The sequence below is a fragment of the Mercenaria mercenaria genome, chromosome 15 (assembly GCF_021730395.1).
Source record: "Mercenaria mercenaria strain notata chromosome 15, MADL_Memer_1, whole genome shotgun sequence".
NCBI classification, from domain to species: Eukaryota; Metazoa; Mollusca; class Bivalvia; order Venerida; family Veneridae; genus Mercenaria; species Mercenaria mercenaria.
This window is the reverse complement of record NC_069375.1, coordinates 34,623,499-34,641,586: the sequence shown is the minus strand read 5'-3', so window position 1 is coordinate 34,641,586 and position 18,088 is coordinate 34,623,499. Positions and strand designations below refer to the sequence as shown.

The following is an 18,088-nucleotide window of genomic DNA, read 5'->3' as shown; positions in this document are numbered from 1 at the left end:
CATTTCTGGTCAGTAACTTGAGAACCACTTGACCCAGAATGTTGAAACTTAATAGGAGGATTGATCATGCAGAGTAGATGACACCTATCGATTTTGGGATCACTCTGTTAAAGGTTAAGGTCACAGGGGCCTGAACATGGAAAACTGTTTCTGATAATAACTTGAGAACCTCTTGACCCAGAATGTTAGAACTTCATAGGATAATTGGACATGCAGAGTAAATGACCCCAAATAATTTTGGGGTCACTCTATCAAAGGTCAAGGTCACAGGGGCCTGAACATGGAAAACGGTTTCCGGTCAGTTACTTGAGAACAACTCGACCCAGAATGTTGAAACTTCATAGGATGATTGGTCATGCAGAGTAAATGACCCTTATTGTTTTTGGGGTCACTCCGTTAAAGGTCAAGGTCACAGGGGCCTGAACATTGATAACCATTTCCGATCAATAATTTGAGAACCTCTTGATCCAGAATGTTGAAACTTCATAGGATGATTGAACATGCTAAGTAGATGACTCCTATCGATTTTGGGGTCACTCTGTTAAAGGTCAAGGTCACAGGAGCCTGAACATGGAAAACAATTTCCGATCAATAACTTGAGAACCACTTGACCCAGAATGTTGAAACTTCATAGGATGATTGAACATGCAGAGTAGTTGACCCCTATTGATTTTGGGGTCAGTCTTTGAAAGGTCAAGGTCACAGGGGCCTGGTCATGTAAAATCATTTCTGGAAATTAGCTTGAGAACCACTTGACCTAGAATGTTGAAACTTAATAGGATGATTGGACATGCAGAGTAGATGACCTCTATTTAGTTTGGGGTCACTTGATCAAAGGTCGAGGTCATAGGAGCCTGAACAGTGACTTGAGAACCACTTGGCCAAAAGTGTTGAAACTTAGCGGGATGACTGGACATGCCAAGTAGATGATCCCTATTGCAGCCAACCATCAGTGTCTCTTTGACTTCCGCTCCTGACCTCTATTGAATTCTTGCCTATACGACTTTACATTGGGGGAGACATGCGCTTTTTTACAAAAGCATCTTCTAGTTTCAACTGATGTTATTTCAAAGTATACTCAACAGGACTACAGAGTTTAAAATTAGATATCTGTCATATTATTTGAGTATTTTTTTTTAATAATAGACGGCAGTCAGTGCTAGTCGGCGCACGCTTAGTTTTCCTCCTACAAAAAGAAACGGCTTCCATTTAAATTCATGTAACCTTCCCGATATACATCTCACAGGTTTCATGTGTTAACATTGTATTGAATTAATGTAGCAATATGTATGTACATCAGTGTGTTTAGTTAAATTTCAATCGCATTTGTTTCCCAGTATAAGACAATTATTCCTCTGTACTTTAAAAACTATGCTGAAAAAAGATGAATAAATAAGTTTTCAGATAAAGTTGCCATAACACATTTTCAAAAGCAGGGCCTAAATAGTCCACCTGAAAACATGTAGTACAGCTGCATATTACCTGTATTACAACCTAACAACTTCAACATCTTTATTTATTTTGGATTTTATCAAAATCTGGATTAAATACAGGATCTTAAATTTTTGATTCTCTGGATACACGTGCACCCGTGCAGTATATTGAAAAATCAGTACTGAAATCATTCAGGAGAAAATGGTAAGTACATCTAAATCTGATGTTGTAACCGGTGAATTTGCTAATTTTATGATATCGAGAGAACTAAGTTGCCTAATCTGATCAGACTTTTCAAGAAATGTCTGTCGCGAAAAATACCTGTTTGTGCAGATGCCCGCGTTTGCATGCCAACAGATTCTCCCGATCCTGTGCAACTTATCGCAAAGTGAGGGCGGTGATTATGTGCATGAGAAAACGTACTTAAATATCTTACAGTTGCGTCCTTGTATAAACTTTTCTTTACAATCTTTCTGGCTAGTTTCGATAAACCCACCCAAACTTAACCGGTATAATACTATGCCATTGCAATACTTAGACAATTAGACGGCCCCTTTTGGCCTCAAGGAGAGGTTAACATATTAAGACCCTCTGCAAATTTGCTATTTATTTGTGGGAAGTAAATGAGCACAGCAATGTCATCATCCTAAGAAATGTGATGTCACCAGCGTTACTACTTGCTTTGCAAGCACCTTACGTATTATTAATTGGAAATGCAATTTGTGAATCTCGTGTATTGCTGGAATCAAGGAACTATTTTGACAGTTGTTTGAACTAGCAACACTATTGCTTTGGTTCGAATCTGTAAAATTTTAAGAATTAGGGTCGCCACACCCCGTATTTAAGTTCTTAACAAATACAATATAAATTTTATTTATAGTTGGTGCATATATGTTAACAGGAACACATTAGCTATGAATAAATATTTACCGACGTAAGTACTGTCATTATCAGACTGCAGAATTAATTGCAACTCTTTCTAGAGTTGTTCAAAATCTATAACAAACCTATCAGCATTTGTCTGGTGCCTGGAATTTTCTTGCAAATCCGCCGTCTTGTCCGCCTTTCGTTTCCTTCCCCTGGTAATCATCTCGGCAGGCTGGCTCGCCTCTACGTTTCTAGCGTGCTCTGCATCAACCACATGGCATGGCTGTTCAATTTAACATCGCCAATATACCTTAAGTTCAACTGAGAATGTTGCACGTGATCTCGAGTTAACATAACGCTCGAGTGGTTCCCTGATGCATAGGCGTTCATCATTAATCTGTTATGTTTAGACGAGGAACTAGAAAACCGGATTACTTGACAATGACGATAGTTTATAGTTTACACACCTAGCAACAAGAAAGCTATAAATTTTGGGAGAAAATAAATGTAATTATTTTTAGGCAAAATAATACTTATTAATGCTGAATTCTCTCAGTACTGGACAATGCTGATGTCGCACAATTTAATGCTGAATTCTTTCAGTACTTTACAATGATGCTATCGCACCATTTAATGTCGAAAGACTGACATTATTAGTATGTCATTATGCTGAATTTTCTAGGAGAATTTTTGTCAGTACCACAGTAATGATAAAGCTTACACTTGAATCTGCAAGGCAAGTTTTTACATTTTCTACAGTTTTAAGGGAGTATGTCATTTTGAGTTTGTTCCAAATTGTTTCTTGCAGTTTTGCAATTCATCATTTTATCTTGACAGAAAGGAATCCCTGTTGTGCATCGATAATGTTTATCTCAATTGCATGCAATGTTGTCATTTTCACCCTGCAGCTTCACTGCATTTCATTCTGCATCATATTTGTCCTTTGAGACCTTACAATCTTCCTGATAAATGAATTACTAAACCTTATGCAGAGGCGTTCCATATGTCAAATGGCGTGCCATTTACCGATGTATTAATTTACATAAAGGTTTTCTGCAGTTTACAGCTTATCTAGGGACATGTGGGATGTCTAATGCATTGTAAGTAAGATAATGTTTTCCCAGGGGTGTTGTGAAATAAGACAGCACAACTCATACTGCATTAGGCACACATACTGACAGCACATGCCTCCATGAAATGCCATGACATTAAATCTTTTAAAACTGCGTAGAAACATAGGCAGTGTTAATTGCTGCTGTCTGATTATAGGAACAATATTTGCAACTTTTACATCATCTCGGTGATTTTAGAAGCACCATACAGTCAAACTTATATGTTGAGACCATGTAATGGTTGTTAAAGCCATAAAGTGGTCTTCTTGTGCAAGTGATCTTTATTCACTGATAAAAATAAGCTAAAGCTGTTTCATGTTGAAACAGTTATTCAAATTCAGTCAAAGCCATTTTCGGCAACCTTTTGTTTCATTATTTCAGGATTATTTCGTGGTGTTGCTGTCACCCTGTGAGCTTGACCCAACAATGAAAGTATTGCTTCAAGTCCCAATGTGGGCCCAGAGAGTGATTTTCATTCAGGGGTCAGCCCTTAAAGACACTGATCTTGCCAGGTGCAGGGTTCAAGATGCTGAAGCCTGCTTTATTCTCTCAACACAAAATGTGGAAAACAAGGAAGCTGCTGTAAGTGCTGTGACCTTGACCTTGAAATTTCATTTCATTGACCTTGACCTTTGACCTGATGGATAGACTTTAGAATTGTCATGTTCAGACAAATTTATTCTCTAAACTTTGACCTGCGGAATTTCATTTGACTTAACGTAATCTTTGAGGATAATGATGGATTTTTGACAGACATATTCATTTTGAACACATAAAAAGCTTAACATACTATACATTACAAAACAAAACAGCAGGCTGTGTGACAGAACTACACTTTAACAGAATTAGCTGTATGATTTTGTATTAACCTAAGTTAGGACCTTTATAATTGTATTACCTTGAACATCAGTTTGTGCTCATTATAGGACCAACATACCATAATGAGATCATGGGCAATCAAAGATTTTGCTCCAGAATGTCCACAGTATGTCCAGATATTCAGACCTGAAAATAAGTTCCACGTCAAATTTGCAGGTATGTTGTTTTATTTTGATATCATAGTTTGACATTATAACATGACTGTGTCCAGATAATTAAATGGAAGGTGACCGAGTGGTTAGCATGTCATCCGCTCAACTCAGAAGCCGATGGTTTGAGCCCCTCTGGGTTCACAACCACACCTCATATGATAACAGTCCCAGTTAAGGCAGTGGACTCGAGAGTGAAACAAATGTGCTGTAAACTTTTATCTCAATCAAGCTGAAACATATTAGTAAAAACTAAGAAAATAAGAGCATGAACAAGCATAGAAATGAACAAAAAGTAAAAAGGTATGTAATTACAGTCTGTAATAACTAATAAGGTTTTATGTTTGCTCTGAAGTTCTCTGGCGTTGATTTGTTCCCTCTAGCAGAACATTAGGTTATGAAGTTACGAAACGTCAGATTGAAGACAGTCTGAGGTTATTAAACTGAGAATAGAAACCAGTTTGAGGCTATAAAGCTGAGAAATAGAAACCAGTTTGAGGCTATAAAGCTGAGAAATAGAAACCAGTCTGAGGCTATAAAGCTGAGAAGTAGAAACAAGTCTGAGGCTATAAAGCTGAGAATAAAAACCAGTCTGAGGCTATAAAGCTGAGAATAGAAACTAGTCTGAGGCTATAAAGCTGAAAATAAAAACCAGTCTGAGGCTATAAAGCTGAGAAAAAAAACCAGTCTGAGGCTATAAAGCTGAGAATAGAAACTAGTCTGAGGCTATAAAGCTGAAAATAAAAACCAGTCTGAGGCTATAAGTAAGTAAGTAAGTAAGTAAATTTTATTATAGTGACATTGTGTATATACATGACAAACATTTGACTAATAACAATAACAACACCCGGCCACGTTGGGCCTATAAGTCACTTCAATAAATAGATTTTATGATACAGTATGAGAATATTTATATACAATCAAGTCCTATTTACAATGCGCAGGCTATAGCTAGTTATTCAAACACTATGATATGAAATTTATCAGTTATACAAAAGAGATTTTCTTCTAAACATGCCAAGTACAATAAATTTTGCAACTTGAGTAAAACTGTTATTAACTAGGTATTTTAGTCTTTCTGTACAAGATAATGAAAGAAAATGTGAATAACACTATATTGCTTTAGCAACAAGATTTACCCTTGTGTCTGCATACGTTGGACAAGTTAATAAAAAGTGTGTTTCATCTTAGATCAAGCCGTTGTTACAGAAGTGACAGATTCTTCCATTAGGGTTAAGTCCTATATATCTGCCAGTTTCAACTTTAAGAGGCAAAATTCCACAGCGAAACTGAGCTAAATGAGATCTTTCTACCTTAGAAAGGTTACTGAGAAGATATTTTTCTGTGGTAAACTCGTTTTTGAATTGTACGTAACTTCTCAGTTTCGATACTGTTTGTATTTTTTCAGAACAGTCAAGCTTATACTTTTCTAACAAACAATCTTCCAATTCTTTGAGATCAACACATGTCTTGTTCAAAAAATGTTCTAACAGATTTGCTTCTTGTAATATATGTTTGATCTCTGAACACTATGTTTTACCTACAAACTGATAATCATGTTCAAAAATTTGTTTTGTTAGCCAGGTATTCTCTATTTTTATCAATCTGTTCCAAAACCCAACCATATAAAGCTATAAAGCTGAGAATGGAAACTAGTCTGAGGCTAAAAAGCTGAAAATAAAAACCAGTCTGAGGCTATAAAGCTGAGAATAGAAACTAGTCTGAGGCTATAAAGCTGAAAATAAAAACCAGTCTGAGGCTATAAAGCTGAGAATAGAAACCAGTCTGAGGCTATAAAGCTGAGAATAGAAACTAGTCTGAGGCTATAAAGCTGAGATTAGAAACCAGTCTAAGGCTATAAAGCTGAGAAATAGAAACCAGTCTGAGGCTATAAAGCTGAGAATAAAAGCCAGTCTGAGGCTGTATAATTGAGACTGGAGACCAGTCTGAAGTTATAAAAGAGGTTATACTCAAGATTAGTTAGGATTGAGACCTAGCTGTTCAGATAGAACAGTCCCAGGTAAAAGAAGACAGTCTTGATGGATTTAGACAAACTTAAACAAGATTTTTACTTCATCAAGTTTCTTTGAATTTGATTGTATCGCCAAGAAATATACTTCAGTAACCATATATACTAGTATATTGTCAACCCTCAGCTATTTCTAATATTACCATTTGTACTTTCAGAGCATGTGGTTTGTGTAGATGAGTTTAAATATGCCCTTCTTGCCAACAACTGTTTATGTCCAGCCACGTCTACATTAGTTACTTTATTGTTGCATACATCTCGAGGACAGTAAGTTACTTTTGTTGTGGCATACTTCTCAAGGACAATAAGTTACTTTGTTGTTGCATACATCTTGAGGACAGTGAGTTATTTTGTTGTTGCATACATCTTGAGGACAGTGAGTTACTTTGTTATTGCAGACATCTCGAGGACAGTATTTTTATTTTGTTGTTGCATACATCTCGAGGACAGTGAGTTACTTTGTTGTTGCAGACATCTCGAGGACAGTAAGTTATTCTGTTGGTGCATACATCTCGAGGACAGTAAGTTACTTTGTTGTTGCATACATCTCGAGGACAGTGAGTTGCTTTATTGTTGCATACATCTCGAGGACAGTAAGTTGCTTTGTTGTTGCTTACATCTCGAGGACAGTAAGTTACTTTGATGTTGCATACATCTCGAGGACAGTAAGTTACTTTGTTGTTGCATACATATCGAGGACAGTAAGTTACTTTATTGTTTTATACATCTAGAGGACAGTAAGTTACTTTGTTGTTGCATACATATCAAGGACAGTAAGTTACTTTATTGTTGCATACATCTAGAGGACAGTAAGTTACTTTGTTCTTGCATACATACTGAGGACAGTAAGTTACTTTATTGTTGCATACATCTCGAGGACAGTAAGTTACTTTATTGTTGCATACATCTAGAGGACAGTAAGTTACTTTATTGTTGCATACATCTCGAGGACAGTAAGTTACTTTATTGTTGCATACATCTCAAGGACAGTAAGTTACTTTATTGTTGCATACATCTAAAGAGCAGTAAGTATTCTCATGGTTCAAGTTCATTGGCAGTGTGTTTGAGGTTACTGTTGTTCAGTCACTTGCCCCGTGGGTTCAAAACCTCACTTTGGCTGTAGAATTCTTCATGTGTGGAAGTTGTCCTTGCTGGCTTGCAGTTTTGCAGTGATTGTACTGGTGTCTCCCTGTGCCTGAAAAAATATGCTTGAAGAGGTATCTTGGGTCAACCCTTATCATCAAAAGCTGGACAGTCAGTTTGTGTTTAATGGAATGCTAAATTTCTAGAATGGACTGGTCCATCATTTAATTTGGGCAGTACCATTTATTATTCGAAAGGGTACTCACTGAAAATTTACTGACTGAATAGCAAACACTGCAGAATCACTTGCAGCCAGCAGGGTTAAGGTTAGATACTATTAAGCTGTGAAATCTTACCTTAAAACTAAATAAAATTTGTATTTATAGAAGGGATAATTTTTTGCAAAATAATAAAAAAAAATACTGGATTATCGAAACTTAATTCCAACCCCTAAGTTTCTGATTTTACAGAACTCCATTTCTTTGTTCTTTCTCCTCAAAATGCATTCTGATTTAGAAAGATGATCTGTAGGATATTTTCTCAGATTTCATCTCTAGTTTTCAATTTATTAGACAGACAGGATGCCGTATCTCAGAAAGCCATTAAAGGTTGTATTAATGAAAGCATGTTTATATTTTTCCAGGGAAGGGCAGTCATCTTCGGAAGAATGGCAGCGTTTATACGGCAAGTGCTCCGGAAACGAGATATACCATATTAGACTCGGAGAAAGTAAATTCTTTGGAGAATACAAAGGAAAGAGCTTCACATACGCTTCTTTTCATGCTCATAGAAAGTATGTATACCATATTTTATGTTTTTATATGGGTTAAACCTCATTATTTGATAGTATTAAGAGTTATGGAATACTTTTCCAACGTTCCTGGGTTCTGTGTCAATACTGACCTGTTTCCTAGGTTACTGATGACTTTCATTAATCTGAGGTGTAATACAAAGTATTATTTGAGATTTACATTACACCTCAGTTCACCTTTCACTGTACAAACACTTAAGAGGTATGAAACCATGCTAAGATGTGTGAAGTATCACGTTTACATGAACAGTTTCCACCTTCAAGGTACAAACACTGGACTAAGACATAATTATGAAGTGTTACTTTACTTGACCAGTTAAAATATTACTTAAAGAGTTACAATTTAATCCCTCAATATAGACACCACACTAAGACATATGAAACTATAATAATTATGGTGTATGAAGTATTACTTTATTTGAGCAGTTGCACTTTTATGGTACAAACATCACACCAAGACATAATTATGATTGGGTAACTTTACTTTTATGGTTGTAAAACACAGTTATTTGAATTTTGCGTGAAACTGCCACATGTATCTACAAGCCCATTTAAGAAATTCAGAATCTTCTGTAGGAACAAAAAGTGTAACCCATTATCAAGAGCATATATATTTGAATTCTGTTAGTATACCTTATAGCGGGTTAATTCTGTGGGTTTTTATTTCTGCTTATTCTAAGGGTCGAGGCTGTCACGCAGAAATAAATTCCGCACATTTAAACTGTCTGCAGAATTTTTTGATGCAGAAATAAACTTTGATATTTCGCTTAATATAACAACCCGTTATCTTTATCTCACGAGTTTTTCGTCTGCTGTCAAGTTAATCATACCATAATAATTGTGGTTGTGTAGTCATAGCAGAGGGCGGGTAAAATCAAGGTGGGAAATACTTCGCTGATTGAAGCGGACGAGGCGAAATACCTTGGAGTGACCTTTGACAGACGGCTAACCTGGAAGCCCCACATCAGTCAAGCAGAAGGGAAGGCCCGTAGGAAGCTTTCCATGATGCGCAAACTTGCTGGAACAACGTGGGGAGCAAATGAGCAAATACTCAAGACAATATATCAGGGAACAGTCAGACCCAATAGCTCAACTGCCTGGTCCACTACTGCCAAAACTAATCAACAGGCTTTAGACAAGGTTCAGAACGAAACATTGCGGATCATAACAGGTGCTACAAAGTCTACACCAATATCCTTCATGGAGAAGCTAACAGGCACACAGCCGTTACAAGACAGGAGACATGCAAAGGTTCTGCTTCAAGCAGAGAAGTTCAGGTCTTTTCAAGACCATCCCATGAAGGCTACACAAAGAATCAGCTCAAACGTAGCAGCTTCATACATGAGGCAAAGATTCCTCTGGAATCATGGACTCATGTCTATACAGACAGATCAGCCACATGCGCCGTCAAAGATGCAGGAGCAGGAGTTTTCATTCAATACCCATCTGGCAAGAGAGAAACACTACATGCAGCCACAGGAAAACTGTTGCTTTTCATCTCCTTGATGGGTCTGAACAAGTGATGATGATCAGGCTATACGGTATCTCTCCATTTGATAATAGATTTTGTTATTGAGTCATCCGTTGAGGTATGTATTTTTTTCTGTGTATATACTTAACTTTAGAATTCTAATAGGTGTTTTGATGCTTTCTGACTTTTTTTATATTTCTGTATTATGTTTTTACAGGTATGGTGTAAGCCTAGTTGGTGTTCAACAGAACAGTGGTGTTTCTACTATACAGCTCAACCCAGGACCACGACACATTATGAAGGAGTCAGATATTTGTTTCTATATGAATATATCAAAGGAAGAGAACTCTGCTTTCATTTTAGCTCATCCGAACCAAGAGGAATCTAAGCTGGACAGAAAGCTGATGCAAGGAGGAGAACATACGTCGAAAGTTGCGAGTGTTATCGCTAGTGTTGGTATGTATAAGCAGCTTTTACAGTAATGTGAAGTTAATGAAAACTATATTTGAGCCATGCAATGAGAAAACCAACATAGTGGGTTTGCGACCAGCATGGATCCAGACCAGCCTGTGCATCCGCGCAGTCTGGTCGGGATCCATGCTGTTTGCTTTTAAAGCCTATTGGAATTGGAGAAACTGTTAGCGAACAGCATGGATCCTGACCAGACTGCGCGGATGCGCAGGCTGGTCTTGATCCATGCTGGTAGCAAACCCACTATGTTGGTTTTCTCATGGCACGGCTCATATTTTATAAGATAGCTAGTCTGAGTTTACTTGACACAACAGCAGGGTCTGTATTTAATACTGGTTAAAAGTTGGAAATTTAGATGTAATCTTTATAATACTGAATGTTCAGTTTGACCTCGCAATGTTTTTAACCAGGTTTTTCAAAGCTGAAAACCTGGTTATTACGTCAGCTATGTTGTATTGATGTAAGGTTCCTTTGCGTTTAGGAAACATGCTTCAGCATTAAAATTCATTTAGTATGTAAATACACATGTAGACCGACTCTGAATTATCAAAGGGAGGTAAATCTGACAATGGATATAATTGTTTCCCTTTTCAAATCAGCCAGTGAGAGTGTCTTGGAAATGTGTGTCCCTAAACAAAAGAGTGAACCCAATCATGAGTCAGCTAATGGTTTGTTTTCATTTTTTTTAAGCAAGTTATTCTTGGTTTTACACTGCACTCTACTTTCACAGATTTTTTGTTTTTCTTTCAAATTTTACAAACAGATATGAGTAAAAAGGGATCTTAAGTTTGTCATTTGCATGAACATATGAGTACCAGAATTTATAGCCTTGAATTAAATGCATTTTTGGGTGACAGAAATGTTAAAGAGAATATTTCATAAATTTTCGCTATCTTTAACTATTTAATTTATCGAGATAATCACAACTCAAATTTATGTAGTCCCAGCCATAAGTAATGAAAGTATATAGAAAGAAAAAATGACAGGCTGTATTTAAGGTCATTAAAGCACAGTTATTTTTGATTTTTAGAAAGCACATCCTTGCAAGTATGAAGTTATTGTACCCCCCGACAACAAAGTTGTAAGGGGGCGTATACTGGTTTCAGGTTGACTGTCTGTCTGTCCGTCTGTCTGTCCGTCCGTCTGGCCGTCTGTCCATAAGGGCAATCTTGTGCGCACCATCTCTCCTTATCCCCTTGACAGAATTTAATGAAACTTCAAACAAGTGATCAGTACAAACAGTAGTTGTGCATGGGGCATGTTAAGTTCTTTTGGAAAAAAAAATTGCAGAGTTATGGGACTTTGTTTTTTTGTTACTATACTATATACATAGACACAATCTTGTGCACACCATCTCTCCTCATCCCCTTGACACAATTTAATGAAACTTCACACAAGTGATCAGTACCAACAGTTGTTGTGCATGGGGCATGTTAGGTTCTTTTAAAAAAAAATTTGCAGAGTTATGGGACTTTGTTTTTTTGTTACTATACTATATACATAGATACAATCTTGTGCACACCATCTCTCCTCATCCCCTTGACACAATTTAATGAAACTTCACACAAGTGATCAGTAACAACAGTAGTTGTGCATGGGGCATGTTAGGTTCTTTCAGAAAAAAAATTTGCAGAGTTATGGGACTTTGTTTTTTTGTTACTATACAATATACATTTGTACATAGACACAATCTTGTGCGCACCATCTCTCCTCATCCCCTTGACACAATTTAATGAAACTTCACACAAGTGATCAGTAACAACAGTAGTTGTGCATGGGGCATGTTAGGTTCTTTCGGCGACAAAAATTGCAGAGTTATGGGACTTTGTTTCTTGTTAACATACTATGTACATACAGTCTGCATATGCAATCTTGTGCGTGCCTAATCTACCAAACCCTTACACACAATTTAATGAAACTTCACACAAGTGATCAGTACCAACCCTAGTTGTGCATGGTGCATGTTACATTCTTTTAGATAAATATTCTGCATAGTTATGGGACTTTGTTTTTTGTTACTATACAGTATACATACAGTCTATATACATACAGTCCACATAATTATGCAATCTTGTATGCATCAAATTGCAATGTACTGTGTCAGTGTATGCGGGGGGTACATTCATCACCTTTAGTGATAGCTCTAGTTTCATCAGTTTTAATATGTTTAGTTAGTGTTAGTATGCATTTGTTTAAGGATTCAGTTTTAAATTGAAGAATACCCTTTTTTTAAGGTATTGACCACACCATCCACCCTGTTATGTGTTTTAAGCAATTTCACTTTTGCACAGTTTTAAGATACCTTCTTATTTAGTCAAAGAAGATTCAAAGGTTTTTCATGCAGATTTTCATAAAAAATGGTACAGATAAACATTGCATATCAAGATTTACTCCAGGAGGGCATAAAACATGTATAAAATTTATGTGTATTTTTCTGACATTATTTCTATCATTATTATTATTATCATCATCATTACTATTTCTGTTGTTATTATTATTATTATTATTATTATGCAAGTGGTTAATTGGATGAAAATACATATAAAAAGGTAGTTTGCAAGAAACCATTATACAAGATCAGATTAGATAATATTTGAAATATAATACAAGCTCTGTTTCTTAACCTTCTTTTTCCTTTTTCTGTCATAAATCCTAAAAACCTGTTTTGATAAGTGTCTTAAGAATGACTTTGCATTAAGTTGCTGAATTTGTATAAAAAAAATATTGTTGCATACATCTCGAGGACAGTAAGTTACTTTATTGTTGCATACATCTCGAGGACAGTAAGTTACTTTATTGTTGCATACATCTCAAGGACAGTAAGTTACTTTATTGTTGCATACATCTAAAGAGCAGTAAGTATTCTCATGGTTCAAGTTTATTGGCAGTGTGTTTGAGGTTACTGTTGTTCAGTCACTTGCCCCATGGGTTCAAAACCTCACTTTGGCTGTAGAATTCTTCATGTGTGGAAGTTGTCTTTGCTGGCTTGCAGTTTTGCAGTGATTGTACTGGTGTCTCCCTGTGCCTGAAAAAATATGCCTGAAGAGGTATCTTGGGTCAACCCTTATCATCAAAAGCTGGACAGTCAGTTTGTGTTTAATGGAATGCTAAATTTCTAGAATGGACTGGTCCATCATTCAATTTTGGCAGTACCATTTATTATTCGAAAGTTTACTCACTGAAAATTTACTGACTGAATAGCAAACACTGCAGAATCACTTGCAGCCAGCAGGGTTAAGGTTAGATACTATTAAGCTGTGAAATCTTACCTTAAAACTAAATAAAATTTGTATTTCCAGAAGGGATAATTTTTTGCAAAATAATAGAAAAAATACTGGATTATCGAAACTTAATTCCCACCCCTAAGTTTCTGATTTTACAGAACTCCATTTCTCCTCATCCCCTTGACACAATTTAATGAAACTTCACACAAGTGATCAGTACCAACAGTTGTTGTGCATGGGGCATGTTAGGTTCTTTTAAAAAAAAATTGCAGAGTTATGGGACTTTGTTTTTTTGTTACTATACTATATACATAGATACAATCTTGTGCACACCATCTCTCCTCATCCCCTTGACACAATTTAATGAAACTTCACACAAGTGATCAGTAACAGCAGTAGTTGTGCATGGGGCATGTTAGGTTCTTTCAGAAAAAAAATTTGCAGAGTTATGGGACTTTGTTTTCTTGTTACTATACAATATACATTTGTACATAGACACAATCTTGTGCGCACCATCTCTCCTCATCCCCTTGACACAATTTAATGAAACTTCACACAAGTGATCAGTAACAACAGTAGTTGTGCATGGGGCATGTTAGGTTCTTTCGGCGACAAAAATTGCAGAGTTATGGGACTTTGTTTCTTGTTAACATACTATGTACATACAGTCTGCATATGCAATCTTGTGCGTGCCTAATCTACCAAACCCTTACACACAATTTAATGAAACTTCACACAAGTGATCAGTACCAACCCTAGTTGTGCATGGTGCATGTTACATTCTTTTAGATAAATATTCTGCATAGTTATGGGACTTTGTTTTTTGTTACTATACAGTATACATACAGTCTATATACATACAGTCCACATAATTATGCAATCTTGTATGCATCAAATTGCAATGTACTGTGTCAGTGTATGCGGGGGGTACATTCATCACCTTTAGTGATAGCTCTAGTTTCATCAGTTTTAATATGTTTAGTTAGTGTTAGTATGCATTTGTTTAAGGATTCAGTTTTAAATTGAAGAATACCCTTTTTTTAAGGTATTGACCACACCATCCACCCTGTTATGTGTTTTAAGCAATTTCACTTTTGCACAGTTTTAAGATACCTTCTTATTTAGTCAAAGAAGATTCAAAGGTTTTTCATGCAGATTTTCATAAAAAATGGTACAGATAAACATTGCATATCAAGATTTACTCCAGGAGGGCATAAAACATGTATAAAATTTATGTGTATTTTTCTGACATTATTTCTATCATTATTATTATTATCATCATCATTACTATTTCTATTGTTATTATTATTATTATTATTATTATTATTATTATTATTATTATTATGCAAGTGGTTAATTGGATGAAAATACATATAAAAAGGTAGTTTGCAAGAAACCATTATACAAGATCAGATTAGATAATATTTGAAATATAATACAAGCTCTGTTTCTTAACCTTCTTTTTCCTTTTTCTGTCATAAATCCTAAAAACCTGTTTTAATAAGTGTCTTAAGAATGAATTTGCATTAAGTTGCTGAATTTGTATAAAAAAAATATTATGTTTTAGGGACAATGGCTTTAGAGTTGCAGCACACACGTCTAATCAATGCCCCTCCTGAGATAAAAAGAACGGGCAGTCGGCGCACCAAGCTGGAGTTACCTGCGGGTTTGACAGCAGCTAATCTACAGAAAAGACCAAGTATTGCACCTGTGCCTGCCTTTGTAGAGGCTTCAGATATTACTATACAGATAGAGGAAGAGACGATGTCCGAGGACAGCTTGCCATATGTTGATGAAGAGGATAATCCAGAGTATGTTGTTTAAATTTCTTTCTTGTAAACATTAAATGCTGTTTAATCAGATATTTAAATAATGTTTGGATATTTGGGATAGAAATACTTGTGTTATTTTACTTTTTTTTATTAATATAACCAAATGAATGTATGTTTGAGTGAGTAAAAGATTTTAATTTTTAGGCAAGTTAGTAAATTTCTTGGTTTGTCACTAATAAGTGGATTTACACTTCCATACTTCCATACAAATACATCCTTTAATCATCTGCTGAAAATTCTCCAAGAAATTTATTTAAATCACTTGCTACAAGAAAATTTACAATTTCAGATTTAAATTTTATAAGCGCATTTTGAACATACAGGTATATGGCTAAATTGTGTGAATTACATGCATTGTTTTAAATTTTGACACCTCACAGATTTATTGAAATAAAGAATGAAAAAGCATGAAATCTCTACCTCTGTTCTAAGAACTAATGTACCTTTTACATTAAATGTAATTTTTTATCCTTAATTGTTCCTTTGTTTCATTTTGTATAGATATGTACGAGGATTTCCGCCAGTGACACCTTACATAGGAACAAGTCCAACTTTATGTCATCTTATGAGAGAAAAACGTCCACTTTGTTGTCTTCAACTTGTACAGGTATAAAAATTGCTGTATTATGTCAATATTCACAGCTAAAAACACTTGGTATTTTTATTCCCCCATTTGAAGAAGAAGATATTAAGTCAATGTTAAAGTTCACAGCATACTTTGTACAGTCGACTCCACTTATTATGCCCCCCTTCGAGGAAGGAGGGGTATATTGTTTTGCAGATGTCTGTCGGTCGGTATGTAGACCAATCAGTTTCCGGATGATAACTCAAGAATGCTTGGGCCTAGGATCATAAAGTGGATAGGGAGATTGGTCATAACCAGCAGATGACCCCTATTGATTTTGAAGTTAATAAGTCAAAGGTCAAGGTCACAGTGACCCAGAACAGTTAAACGGTTTCCGGATGATAACTCAAGAACGCTTAAGCCTAGGTTCATGAAAATTGACAAGAAAGTTGGTCATGACAAGCAGATGATCCCTATTGATTTTGAGATCAGTAGGTCAAAAGTCAAATCACAGTCACACGGAACAGTTAAATGGTTTCCGGATGATGACTTAAGAATGCTTTGGCCTAGGATCATGAAAGTTAATAGGGAGGTTGGTCATGACCAGCAGGTGACCCCTATTGATTTTAAGGTCAGTAGGTCAAAGGTCAAGGTCACAGTGACCATAAACAGTTAAACAGTTTCTGAATGATAACTCAAGAACGCATGGGCCTAGGATCATGAAAATTGATAGGGAGGTTGGTCATGACCAGCAGATGACCCCTATTGATTTTGAGGTCAGTAGGTCAAAGGTCTAGGTCACAGTGACCCAGAACAGTTAAACGGTTTCCGGATGATTACTCAAGAACTCTTAAGCCTAGGTTCATGAAAATTGACAAGAAGGTTGGTCATGACAAGCAGGTGACCCCTATTGATTTTGAGATCAGTAGGTCAAAGGTCAAGGTCACAGTGACATGGAACAGTTAAATGGTTTCTAACTCAAGAATGCTTTGGCCTAGGATCATGAAGGTTGATAGGGAGGTTGGTCATGACCAGCAGATGACCCCTATTGATTTTAAGGTCAGTAGGTCAAAGGTCAAGGTCACAGTGACCCTAAACAGTTAAATGGTTTCTGAATGATAACTCAAGAATGCATGAGCCTAGCATCATGAAAATTGATAGGGAGGTTGGTCATGACCAGCAGATGAACCCTATTGATTTTGAGGTCAGTAGATCCAGTAGTGACCCAGAACAGTTAAACATTTTCAGGACAATAACTTGAGAACGCTTGGGCCTAGGATAACGAAACTTGATACGGAGGTTGATCCTGATCAGCAGATGACCCCTATTGATGTTGAGGTCAGTATGTCAAAGGTCAAGGTCACAGTGACCCGGAGCAGTTAAACAGTTTCTGGATGATGACTCAAACACGCTTGGGCCTAGGATAATGAAAGTTGATATGGAGGTTGGTCATGACCAGCAGATGACCCTTATTGATTGTGAGGTCAGTAGGCCAAAAGTCAGGGTCACAGTGACCCGTAACGGTTAAACCATTTCCGGATGATAACATGAGAACGCTTGGGCCTAGGATCATGAAACTTGATAGGGAGGTTGATCATGACCAGCAGATGACCTCTGTTTATTGTAAGGTCAAAGGTCAAGGTCACGTTTACCCAGAACAGTAGAACTTTTTTATACAGTGACCAAATTATTTCTGTTCCTTGTGCAATTACTGAATGCATCAAGGAGGGCATTTCGTGTTCTACGAGCTCTTGTTTGAATATTTGTTACTGGAATATTCCTCTTATCTGCACACAAAGTTAAGCACCAATCAATCCCTATATAATTGAAATTCATATACAATTAAACTTTATTCAGTCGTACTTGGATAATTCAAGCACCACTTTTTGCTCATACTCATTATCAGGTTGCAGCAAAAGCCCTGTATAACGTATATTGTTCAGTGGGTCAAACTGCTGATAACTGGAACAAATTTTGATGGTCCTGTCAAGTTCAAGGTAACGAAGTTTGACTGTATCCAGTTGCCTGTGGCAGGGCATCATGGGAGGTATATGTGTTTTACAAACGGCTCCTTTTTAGCTCACCTGAGCAATGCTTAGGTGAGTTTTTGTGATCGCTCGTTGTCTGGCGTCTGTCTGTCGTCTGTCTGTAGATAGAGGCT

General features: G+C 36.5%; 1 protein-coding gene across 10 annotated transcripts in view; it reads left to right on the top strand.

Moving 5' to 3' along the window:
* The window catches only part of LOC123550853 (potassium channel subfamily T member 2-like), a 295,982-nt gene that overhangs the window by 223,502 nt on the left and 54,392 nt on the right, over nucleotides 1-18,088 (top strand). For all 10 annotated transcript variants that reach the window (XR_008367420.1, XM_053524976.1, XM_053524977.1 and 7 more), the window contains 7 exons: nucleotides 3,795-3,995; nucleotides 4,340-4,448; nucleotides 6,629-6,737; nucleotides 8,197-8,346; nucleotides 10,053-10,291; nucleotides 15,098-15,341; nucleotides 15,864-15,969. Coding sequence is in view for 9 of the 10 variants with exons in the window: in XM_053524976.1 (XP_053380951.1) it covers nucleotides 3,795-3,995; nucleotides 4,340-4,448; nucleotides 6,629-6,737; nucleotides 8,197-8,346; nucleotides 10,053-10,291; nucleotides 15,098-15,341; nucleotides 15,864-15,969 (1,158 nt within the window). In the remaining variant the exon portion in view is untranslated. The remainder of the gene's footprint in view (nucleotides 1-3,794; nucleotides 3,996-4,339; nucleotides 4,449-6,628; nucleotides 6,738-8,196; nucleotides 8,347-10,052; nucleotides 10,292-15,097; nucleotides 15,342-15,863; nucleotides 15,970-18,088) is intronic.